Genomic DNA, 12,942 nt, shown 5'->3' on the forward strand with positions numbered 1-12,942 from the left:
TTATTGATTTTATTTCCCAATTTCTATAAAAATGCTCTCTATTGCAGTCACACCTCTCTCTGTCTGTGTGTGTATTTGTGTCTGTGTGTGTGTGGGCGCATATGTGTGTGTGATAATGTTCATTCCACATTGCATTAGTGCTCTAGTACCAGGCCTTCATTTATGTGTGAGAATTTTCAGATTTATGCTGGAATTATTGATTTTATTTGTCAATTTCTATAAAAATGCTTTCTATTGGAGTCACACCTGTGTGTGTGTTTGTGTGCGCGAGCATGTGTGTGTGCAAGTGATCATGTTCGTTCCACATTGCATTTGTGCTCGAGTACCAGGACTTCATTGTGGTATTAAAATTTTCAGATTTATTCTGGATTTATAGATTTTTTTTGACAAATGAAAAATAAAAACCCATTTTTTCCCGATTTTCCCATTCATTTCAATGTGGGGTCATATTGACCCCAAAGGTCATGAGTGTGACTTTTTTTTTTACATGCCTTTAGAACAACCGAATCAAGCCCAGTTTTTTTGTGTGTGTATAGATAGATAATGTAGGAAAAGTCACCAAATTTTATTCCACTGAGATGAAGGGAACCATTTTTTTTAATGAAAGAAAAGTCGCTTGGGGTCATATTGACCCCAAAGGACAAATGAGGGTTAACTAAAAATATTAAAAACATTTTTGTTAATTGAAAGAAAGCATATATATATATGTGTGTGTGTGTGTGTGTGTGTGTGTGTGTGTGTGTGTGTGTGTGTGTGTGTGTGTGTGTGTGTGTGTGTGTAAATATTAGATGAAACTAAGGAAAAATTAGATGCTTTGACATTTGAGTTTAAGTAGCAAATAAAGATAAATAACCCCCAAATTGTAATATTTAAAGCTGCAGTCCGTAGTTTTTCCGCTTTGTCGCCATATATGTTCGAAATCTGCAATTGCAGTTATTCGCGGAATTATCAACTTTACGTGGGTTGTGCCTCGGCACGGCACAGCGCGGATGAATCCAAATGTTTTGAGGATAATGTGCGGCTAGATTTTAAAAACGTTTTAATCATATTTGGCTAATAGCAAATAAAGATGACCAACAACTTGAACATAGGCTATCCTTAAATAACAGAAGGTGAGTAACTATTCTATTCCTTTTAAGCCAGTTGAAACAGAAATATAAAATTAACATGTCTCTATTTTAGAGAGACATTTTAAAAGGGGAAAGAATAAAGAGATGGAAGCCCAGTAAGATCAAAGACGTCTTTTCTTCTTCTTGTTAGCCTTGTCTTTTCCCTGTGAAACCACAACAGTAAATCCCCTCAGCTGAACTGAAAGCTTTAAGGTTTAATTAAGTAAGTGGTCCACCGCCCCATATGAGTCGAACTAATCCAGCAGAACAGCTCACAGGTCCACCAGTGAAATCTGCTCAAAGCTATGACAATTTGCTGATATACTCTGTACTGTATGGAGACGTAAAAAGGCTGCAAACACTACAGAAACATACTGTGAATCAATACGGTTTATATTGACCAGAAACAAGCACTTTTACTTCCTTTTTGTATGACTTTTTCTATATTTGACATGTTTTATAACTTTATAAAATAGTATAATAGCTAGTTGTACAACAATGAAATATTAAAATATGTATCAAATTTGTGGCTGTATGCATGGTTTGGAATGTGGTCAGCAGATGACAGACACTGTGATGATTTGTGGCCTCGACTCACTTCTGAGGTCTGTTTGCAGATGGGTATTAGTGGTCTAAAAGTGCTAATTGCATCAACAACATTAGGAGGAGCCGCGGTCAGATAAGAATGACCAACACAACAGCGATCTGATCAGACGCTGCCTGCCATGTTCAGCAAACTGAAGAAGATCATCGGGGGTCCAACTGTGGGTCCCACCCCGGCCTCAGCCTCTGGGTCGGCCCCTGCACCGGCTCCTGCACCGGCCCCTGCCAAGGTAAGTACAAGTGGCCCATAATTGACTTTATGAACATTTTGGTACTTTTTATCTCAAACATATGTAATAATCAACTTGCTAACATCACAAAAATGTAGTAAACTTTCTAGCTACTGTATTAATTAAAATGTTTTTGGAAAATTTTGCACACAAATAATGATAAATGCTTCTTCTGCTGCTTATTTATTACATTTTTAAATGCATGTGTATATAGCACATTACTGTGTAAAGTATATGTTTTCTGAAGCATTTAATATAAGTATTATATATATATATATAGAGAGAGAGAGAGAGAGAGAGAGAGAGAGAGATAGATAGTCTATACATGTATAATTTACAAGTAGGCTATTGTATATTTTTTTATATTTTTTAAAAAAAATTGCATATTTTTTATAAAAACAATTATAAACATTATTGTATAATGTGTAATGTATATATAAATGTACAATATATAACATTTTAAAAATTGTTTGTCATATATATATATATATATATGTATACAGATGTGTTGTTTTAAAATCATTTTATCATGAAATATGATTATATATGTAAAAATTGTACAATATTACAATTTAATATACTTTGCTTAACTTTATAAACATGTTTGGTGGTGCTTTGCTATTATGTCAAACACCATGTAAAGGACCAACAGTGTTCTAACATCATTTAAAAATGTAAAAGTTATAGCTTAAGGTGCTTGAGTAATTTAAAATAATGGAAGCCATCATCATATGTCATTAATGAGAATGTTTTCATAACTGCAAAACCGCTCTGGGATAATGATCAATCTCTGCACCCAGCAGGAAGAAAAACCTGCAGACAAGCAAAATGAAGACAAGAAAGATGATGAAGGCCCTGGTAAGTCATCTGTAATCATTGTAATTAGCCTCTACATTATCTCATCATTCATTGCTTGAGCACCTGCAGAAGATATGTTCCAGATGAGAGGCATTTGGAATAATTCTTACAGTCTGTCACAGGTAGCTTAGCAGTAATGTTTGTAATGGCTTCAGTTGCATATATGACAGTCAGTAAGCTGCTTCAGGTGTCACTCCTCCACCTGTGCCCCGAGTCTTCCTCCAGTCGGGAATCATGCAGATAGAAATTGCTTCATTTTAAGTAGATATTTTAAAATTGCTTCCCAGCTCCAGCACCAGCAGCAAAACCGACAGCCCCAGAACCAGCTCCAGCACAGACGGCCCCGACTGCAGCACCAGAACCGGCCCCCAAACCAGAGGAAAAACCTGCAGACCCAGCCAATGGCCAGCCACCTGCTGAAGGGTAAACTAATACTAGAAACATTTGATCTGATAAACCCTGTAACAGTTTTAAATATAACGGCAAAAGAGTAAATAGGGTAGATTTTGATTTCATTCACTTATATAAAGCATTGTTTTTGCTATGCCAGTGCCAAGAGATGCTCTTGATGTCCTGAGCGCGGTTGATAAGCTTTAATTAATAAAGGCTAATTAACTGAGCTTTCGTTGTTTTGATAAGGACCATGAGAGTAAGTTGCCTGTGCAAACACTGTACATTAGATCCAAGACTGTCCAACAGAGACCTGGAAGATTATGAGACCATGAGCTGAGAGGAGATTAAAAGATTTACAGTGTGTTTGATATAAGAGGATCTCTTGAGCCACTTAAGTTTAGAGAACAAAAATAATGCCGACACCAAAATAGGAAAATGCCATAGTGGTTTTATGATGGATATGATCCTCAAAATATACTCACATTCACTGGAACTGAATGAGACTGATTTTAAATAATAATAATAATAATAATAATAATAAAAAATAATAATAAAAAAAACGATATATATATGTGTGTGTGTGTGTGTGTGTGTGTGTGTGTGTGTGTGTGTGTGTGTCATTAGTGTATAATGTGTCATATAATGACACCCATAATAAGAGGCACTGGCTCTTCATGTTGTAATGCTCCTTCATGACCAGTAGAGGTCCACATTTACAAGCAAAATGCGGATCAACAGTTGCAGCTCATGTAAACATCACGTTGTTCAGTGTTTAGTAGACCTACATATGCTGCCTTTCACCTCAGATAATCTCACAGTTCATTTGAAGAAACAGAAGTCGTGTTTACACGGATCCAATGGAAGCTTATGGGTCAACGTAAAAATATGTAATTAAAAGCATTTAGACGGCTTCACAGCTCAAACAACACATTTTGGAATGAATCATTAATTCATACACGGTTTACAAAAATGTGAGCATTATAAGTGGTAAAATGGAACTAGAGTGATAATTTTACTCACTTTAATTTTAAATCCGTCATTACAATTTCTGTCATGATACGCATCCTGTTAACAAAGTGGAAAATCAACCGGAAGTTCATTCGCTTAGAAAGGTAGTCATATCGCAAGCTCGCTACACAGCATAGATAACATTTATTTGTGCATTGAGGAATTAATATAAACACTATTAAAAAAACACAAGGTTTAAAATTCCCAGAATACCTTGCCCCATAGACTTCCATTGTAAGTCCATTACCGTAAACATAATTCTGTTTTTCACTGAGGGACAAATCTGAATTATTTTCTTTAAAATAAGCTTCTTCTTCTCTCTCTCTCTCTCTCTCCCCCCCCCCCCCCCCCCCCCTTTTTTTTTTTTTTTCTTCTTCTTATTAGTTAGTAAGATTTTTAATAATTTTGATATGTAATAGTGGCAGTTACTTATTATATTTTAATACATTGATTTCACTTCTTGTCATTCTCTGTGTGATTGTTATAGTGAGGTGGCCCCTCCACCCGAAGCCCGGCCCATTGTGATAAGTGAGCATTTTGATGCTCAACTCATCGAGATTGTTCAGCGGTACCGCCAAAGGACTGAACAGTTTAAAGAAAAGGTCATTGACCCCTATGCGTCCTCCCCAGAGCGCAGCCCACCTGTCAGTGAGTACAAATCAATCCTATGCCTCTGCAATTAATGACTACTATAGTTGCATGATACGTAAATGTTACATATTGCCACATAGCATGACATGAGATTCACTAACAAGTAAATACATAACACACCAGTTATTTTGTGCTTGTTCTAGCACCCGTCCTGAGAAAAGACGACTACCTGAAGAAAGAGGAGGAGAGGAAAAGAAAAGAGGAGGAGGACAAGAAAAGAAAAGAGGAGGAGGAGAGAAAAAAGAAAGAGGAGGAAGAAAGGAAGAAGAAAGAGGAGGAGGAAAGGAAGAAGAAAGAGGAGGAGGAAAGGAAGAAGAAAGAGGAGGAGGAGAAGAAAAAAGAGAAAGAAGAGAAGCCTGTGGAAAAGAAAGAAGAAAAAAAGGAGGAGAAGAAGGATGACCAGAAGAAAGACGAGGCAGCCAAAGAGGACAAGTCCATCTTCCCAAAAATGAAATGCACCTTTGTAGATTTCCTTCTGAAGCCCATCGAGGAAAGTGTGGACAAAAGACTGGGCAAATCCATCGACCCTTTCACAGGTTACTCCTCACAAATATGCCAACTTTTGAATAAGAATACAAAATTATGTTTGCCCAAAATTAAGACCAAAGTATTGGGACTATTTCTAATGGTCCAACTTAGCCTACATTTTTTAAATCAACTTGGATAGGTGGACAGAAAAAGAGCCATCTGAATAAATCTTCAGATTTATTAAAAACAACCACCATGTTTCTGCATTTTTCTTCTGCTCTTTTCTTGTGATTTCCATTAGACCGCAGGTATATCGCTTGGCTAAGCGTGGTGACCATTGCCTTTAACTATAACCTGTGGTTCATACCAGTCCGTATGGCCTTCCCATATCACGACCCGGGGGTCATTCCATTGTGGTTCACCTTGGACATCATTGCTGACATCATCTATGTCATCGACATGATCGTTTTCCAGCCTCGACTGCAGTTCTGTAGGGGAGGAGACATTATTGTAAGAAACATTTATTTTTAACACACTTCATTGATAGTTTCATTTTATGTTTGCAGTCTTTTCTGGAAAATATCTATGTATGCTTAATGTAATTATTTTATATAAAGCAATGTTTAATATGTCTTGCCCCATAGACTTCTTAAGTGCACTAACTTTTTATTTTATTTTATAATTTTCTTTCAGTATGACAGAGTTGTGATTAAAACGAAATATCGGGAATCGGCAAGATTTCAGGTATTGCAGATATTTTAGTTGACGTTCATCTTTAAAATAGAATTTTATCTCCCTGTAAAAAGCCATGAAGTATTTATTTATTATTTCCTGTCATTTCAGAATGATCTAATATCCGTCCTGCCTTCGGACCTGTCATGTTTCCTGTTTGGATACAAGTCCGTCTTCAGGATCAATCGTTTGATGAAGGTAATGAACACTGCAGTTTTTATAAATGCTTGTGTTTTGAAAGGAGACGTTATTGGCTATGAAATGCGTAATTATTCATGAATTGATTATATTTTTGAATATGCATTAACCTTGTTTTGTTTACATTTTCTCCTTAAGTTTGAATCTTTTTTTGAGTTCAGTGACCGTCTTGAAGGTATAATGACCAAAGCGTACATCTGGAGGTGCGTAACCACGTCTTTACTAGTTAAGAGTTGATCTTGCTCTAGCAGGGATGGGAATTTTTTTTTACAATTTACAAAATGACTGCATTTCATAAAAAATTGGAATGTTGTTTTGCTCCTTTTTGAAGATTTTGAGGAAAATTAGAGCATTGTATATTATATCACCATGGTCCAAAAACTTTTATTTTGTAAATGTAACAAATAAATGAAACACACATCTCTGTTTTAACTTGATTCCATTATAATTCTACCTCCTCAAATTCGAAGTAAAATTTTACATCCTGTTTGCTCTCTCAATTCAAATTCAGGAACTGAAGTGGAATTTAAAATATATTCTTAATTCAATAAATAATTGTAACCACAATTATCCTATGCTCTTTTTTTAAGAGTAATTCGCACTATCGGATACCTGATGTTCATTCTCCACCTCAACGCTTGTCTTTACTATGTGGCATCTGACTACCAGGGGATCGGCAAGACCAAATGGGTCTACAGTGGACATGGCAGCGCGTATGTAATTCCATATACCCTTCTGATTCACTCAGAATATGCAGATTTGTCTATTTTTTTAAAGGTAAAGTGTGTAACCACTAGCAGCTCCAAACAGAAAGGCAAAAATATAGATCGATTCAAAGAGGTTTCCCAAACACTCTCCCCATCTGTCATTCGTTGAACAAACAAAAGCTCCGCCTCTAAACCCATGCCATTGGCTGAGCCAGTGCTGCTGTACAAAAATATGTGTTCTACAAATCAACCTACGAATTGCTTATTTATAGTCTGAGCATATTAAACTGGGACAGACAAAAGTATTTAAGGTAAAAAAACATAACACAAAACATGCATTACCTTTAAATGAGCTTGAAATGACAATTTAATGTTATTTTTACCTGTTTTTATTTATTTTTCTTCCATTCACAGTTCAAGTTTAAGCAATAAATTGCTTAAGGTTTTGGGGGTTTTTCATATTCTCGTAGCTACCTGAGCTGTTTCTTCTATGCGGAGAAATCCCTCCTGATGATCGCAGAACTTCCTTTCCCTGAGACCATGTTCGGTCAGATCTTTCAGATGACCAACTATTTTTTTGGTGCCCTATTTTTGTCCATCATTCTTGGCCAGGTAGACATTTTGTCTCCAAAGCTTTTGTCTGTAAAGCTTATGCTCCTGAAGTGCTTCGTCGTTTTTCTTTTTTTTTGCTCAGTTTTGATTTGCTTTCTTGCTTGGCCTTGGCTTTGCTCAGTGTTTGAAGTCTGCTGTTTTGACGTTGTTGTAATACATTTGAATCTCTAATATAGATTCAGATACGAATGCAAGATGTTTTTATTCTTGACCGACTGAATTTTAGAAGCCACTAACTTTATCTCTCTTTTTCTCTTTCACAGGTACTTGCGCAGTTATTATTTTGCTGTGCGGACTCTGATCAACATTGGTGGCTTGCCTGAGCCTCACACAGTCTTTGAGATTTCCTTTCAGTTAATAAACTTTTTCGTTGGTGTCTTTGTCTTCTCAAGTTTGATTGGACAGGTACATGATGTGATGATGTAAACATCATGAGCTCCTCCCCCTAATCCCAGGCAGCCAATCATATCATAGTATTCAGCTCTACCTGTTCTTCCGTCAGTAACCATGTTGATTTATTGTTATGGTGTTCCTGTTGGCTTAGTATATAGGCTTAGGTATATAGTGCCACATCTTTACCAGATGTTAGGGATGCACACAATATCAGAGATATTTTTATTTATTTATATCAGGCGATATTGGATATTTAGTTGTGTATGCTCATTTACACTATTTTTATTGGCATGAAATGACTATATGTTGTGATAGTCTTTGCTATTATGACTATACCCGAGTGAAATTGCTTTTCGAACATGAAAAAATGTAGGGCAGGACTTAATTTTGGACATCGGGAACTGATTGGTTCAGTGTCTGTGAGTGACAGTTTGCCCCGCCCTCACGTCAGTAAACGTCATCAGAGAAGTCGTTAAAAGAGGGAGGGGGGGGGGGGGGGGTTATTTTAATTAAAGATTAGGGGGGCACATTGATTTAAACAAAAATAATGATATTTACTATTAATAAAAAAAATTATACTATTAATTGTATAACATTGTTAAATGTAGTCTTTAGTAAATCCCAAAATGAATATCCATTTTTCATGCTGCACATTATATGTTGTGATGCCTAAATTCATTTGTTGCATTTCAGATGATTGATTTAAGTTTTTAGTATTGTATTTTGAATTTAATTTGACAAAATAGTGTATCATTTTAATATAGATATTTCATCAGTTATCGACCATAACATGAAATTGAATTATCGGTTTATCGGTATCAGTTAAAATGTTAATATTGGTGCATCCCTATCAGATGTAAAGACGTTAAAGGGATAGTTCACCCAAAAAGGAAAATTCTGTCATCAATTCCTCAACCTTAAGTTGTTCCAAACCTGTATGAATTTCTTTCTTCTGCTGAACACAAGAGAAGATATTTTGAAGAATATGGGTGACCAAACAGTTGATGGACCCCATTGACTTCCATAGTATTTTTCCCCCTTACTATGGAAGTCAATGGGGTCCATCAACTGTTTGCTTACCCATATTCTTCAAAATATCTTCTCTTGTGTTCAGCAGAAGAAAGAAATTCATACAGGTTTGGAACAACTTGAGGTTGAGTAATTTTTGGGTGAACTATCCCTTTAATCTTTGATGTTACAGATGAGAGATGTCATTGGAGCAGCTACTGCCGGCCAGACCTACTTCCGTGCATCTATGGATTCTTGTGTGTCGTACATGGTGACAAACCGCATCCCCAGGCTGGTTCAAACCAGAGTGCGCACCTGGTACAACTACACCTGGGACTCCCAGGGCATGCTGGGTAAAATCTTAGTTTACATTTAAAATGATCTGAAATGAGTAGCAATGACAGCGGGGGTCCTTCTGATTAAGGTTATTTTTTTCCTCAGATGAGTCTGAGCTACTGGAACAGATGCCTCTGGTGATGAGAATAGCCATCGCTGTGGATATCAACCTCGCCACCTTCCAAAAGATCGACCTTTTCAAGGTGGGCTTGATTTAAGGAAGGAATCAGACAGTGATCTGCTGCTCATGGTCAGTTGGTTGACGTTTCTGCAGTTTTTTCATACAGGGCTGTGACAACCAGATGCTGGTGGACATGTTATTGAGGCTGAAGTCCATTGTGTACCTGCCTGGAGACTTTGTGTGCAAGAAGGTGAGCTTTATTGCCCTTTATTTATGCATAGACACAAAAAACATCAAGTCCTCATATACCTGGTTCTCCACAGGGTGACATTGGAAAGGAAATGTACATTATTAAGGCCGGAGAGGTGCAGGTCATCGGTGGGCCGGACAATAAGATTGTGTTCGTGACTCTAAAGGCAGGCTGTGTGTTCGGGGAGATCAGGTGAGGTATTAAAATGAGAATCTGCTTTTACAGCTACACGTCATGAATGTGACATATGAACTATCATGTATTTATAATCATCCCCAGTCTGCTACAGTCTTCAGCCAATGGTGGAAACAGAAGAACTGCTAATGTAGCGGCTCATGGATTCGCCAACCTCTTCGTACTGGACAAGAAAGATCTCAATGATATCTTGATTCACTACCCCGAGTCTCAGAAAGTGCTGGCCAGGAAAGGACGGTGAGTTATGTCACATTATTCTTTCAAGCAGAAGTTCATGTCGATGCAGATGCACCTAAATGAGCAGTGAGACATTTTCTTAATCAGAATTGTTTGTCTTTTTGTCTAAATATCCTTTAACCAGATAGATATACTTTTAAAATATTATTTTTAAAACAAGGTAAATATGGTTCTGCAAGACATTAAGACCTCACTTAAATGTGTTAGATTTTTGCTTAAAACAAGAAAAATCTACTTGCCAATAAGGTAAGAAAAATGAGCTTAAGTCCTAATATTTCATAAATTTAGCTTTTGAAATATATCTTTTTTTTTTTTTTTTTGTGGATAACAAGACTGGATAACAAAATACTGATTAAGAATACTGACTAATTTTAGCGAATTGATTTGCTCAGATGGATTGTTTTTAATGAACAAATTCACTGAATTATATTAATCATCACTTAAAAGCCCCATGGGCAGATTCTATGTCTTCTAACAGAATAAATATTTAATTAAATACTGTGTTTATCACTTTGTCGATGAATACAACGTCACCCACCTCAGTTTTAAAGGGATAGTTCACCCAAAAATGAAAATGCTGTCATCATTTACTCTTCCTCAAGTTGTTCCAAACCTGTATGACTTTCTTTCTTCTGCTGAACACAAGAAGATATTTTAAAGAAGGTTGGTAATTAAACAGTTGCTGGTCCCCATTGACTTCCATAGTATTTTTTTTTCCTACTATGGAAGTCAATGGGGTCCATCAGTCGTTTGGTTACCGACTTTCTTCAAAATATCTTCTTTTGTGTTCAGCAGAAGAAAGAAAGTAAGATTTTCTTTAGAGTAAGATAGTAAGAGTAAGATGCGGTCACAGCAGCGAAAAATGAGTCAAATTTTGCGTGCAAAATTGGTCCATTGTCAATAACATACAGATGTACAGTATGAAGCACAGCTCAGACAGAAGTTTCTTTCAAACCCAGCAGCTTTCTGTTGGTCAGAACTTGAACATAAGTCAAATCTGCAGGGGGAACTTTTTCGCCTTGACACAAAACTTACGATCACGTGGATTTCTGACTGGGTTTTGCCTGTGAAATTTTAAAGACCACCAGTAAATGAGAACACACCTTTCTTACTGAAATGGTTTGATTGATTCATTTAAAAGAACACCTAGTCTCAATCTCAAGAATCCCGATCTCAAATATCTCTCAGCCTGGTTGAAATTTCTCTATCTGAGTTAAATGCCATTCCGGCTGGAGTAGATGTGTTGGTGTTAGAATCTAGGCGAGTCTAGAGAGGGGTCTGGTCTTGACTCCGACTCATTGCTAGCCTACAAAGACTAAAATGTACTACCAACAGTGAAATCTTAAATACCAGTTACCACTGTTCACAGGAAACTGCTGAAAGCCAAGGGTCCACCTCCTGCTGCTAAAGCCGGCGAGGAAAAGAAAAAAGAAACGTATCAGTTCGGACCAAAACCTCCCACTCCAAAACTTTTGCGTGCCTTTGCAGGAGGAGCGTTCACCAAAAAAGGCTTTTTGGACAGACTTAAGGTAAGAAATTCTCAGATTTATATATTAAGTATAAAGTTTGGGGTCAGTAAGATTTGTCATTAAACTGACAGGAACTTTTTTTAGTTTCTTCCCTCTTTCTTTACTGTCCTGTCGATATATTTAGCTGTATTTTCCCTACTGTTTTGTGTGATGTTGTTGGGCTGTGTGTGTTTAATATGTACAAAAAATGTGAATAAAAAAAAAAAAAAAAAAAAATTTGATAGGAAAGACATTTATAATGTTACAAAATATCAATATTTTAAATAAATGCTGTTCTTTTGAACTTTCTATTCATCAAAATAATTCTGAGAAAAATGTTTTCCACAACTGTTTTCAACACTGATAATAATAATAAATATTTATTGAGCAGCAAATCATCATATTAGAATGATTTCTGAAGGATCATGTGACACTGAAGACTGTAGTAATGATGCTGAAAATACAGCTTTGCACCACAGGAATACATTCCTTTTTTTTTTTATTAAAATAAGAAATGATTTTAAAATGTAATAATATATTACTGGTTTTACTTTTACTGTATATTTGTATATTTGCACTGTGTATATATATATATATATATATATATATATATAATTTTTTTTTTTTTTTTTTTTAAAACATCTTACTGACCCCAAACCTTTGAGTGGTAGTGTATACTGAATAAAACTCTGAACTTTTGGATGTATAATACAATATAATACAAAAAGACAGTTCAACAAGAGTACATTTTGGTTTATTTATTTATTTATTTTTCTAGGCTGCATCAGACCGTCAATAATCACATGAAATTCATTAAATATTTCTCTTTGAGGATTTAGTTCATTTTGAAATCATCTACTGTCATGTATTTACAAAATAAATATCTTTATATGTATCTAAAAGTTTTGAAAATGATCTCCTTTCCCTGCCAACTGCAGAACTTGCCAATCAGTGAGTTAATAATAGCGATACATGCATTGAGATTGCAACTATCCAATCTTCCAAAACAGTATGTTTGTAGATCTATTTTGTACTGAAACCTAAATAAAAATGATTTTGTAATTCCGTAGTACTTTGGACCTCATTTCTGAAGCATATTGAGTTTGTCAATGCACAAAAATGTAGTAACACTACGTATATAATATATCAAGTATTTATCCTTGAGAGTTCACATATGCTCTTATTTAGCCAAGGATTGGTAGTTGAGTCAGTCTGCCGTGAGATCTCACAGCTAATCTCTTTAGTCTGGCAGGGACATTGAGAGTTTTAATTAACTAAATGGTTATTCTAAATGTGGACCCAGAGCAAATATACAGTACAAACAG

General features: G+C 36.0%; 1 protein-coding gene across 1 annotated transcript; it reads left to right on the plus strand.

Annotated features, from left to right (window-relative positions):
• Positions 1 to 1,802: 1,802 nt before the first annotated feature.
• On the plus strand, positions 1,803 to 12,677 carry cngb3.2 (cyclic nucleotide gated channel subunit beta 3, tandem duplicate 2). Its single transcript, XM_079862386.1, has 18 exons — positions 1,803 to 1,942; positions 2,746 to 2,800; positions 3,088 to 3,223; positions 4,689 to 4,849; positions 4,996 to 5,388; positions 5,622 to 5,830; positions 6,014 to 6,064; positions 6,164 to 6,250; positions 6,389 to 6,453; positions 6,841 to 6,963; positions 7,833 to 7,974; positions 9,164 to 9,323; positions 9,412 to 9,509; positions 9,594 to 9,677; positions 9,751 to 9,869; positions 9,957 to 10,109; positions 11,479 to 11,638; positions 12,396 to 12,677. Exons 1-18 carry the CDS (start codon positions 1,835 to 1,837, stop codon positions 12,414 to 12,416), a joined length of 2,325 nt encoding a protein of 774 aa, XP_079718512.1. The 5' UTR covers positions 1,803 to 1,834; the 3' UTR covers positions 12,417 to 12,677.
• Positions 12,678 to 12,942: the final 265 nt, after the last annotated feature.

Source organism: Squalius cephalus (assembly GCF_949319135.1).
Source record: "Squalius cephalus genome assembly, chromosome: 25".
NCBI lineage: Eukaryota > Metazoa > Chordata > Actinopteri > Cypriniformes > Leuciscidae > Squalius > Squalius cephalus.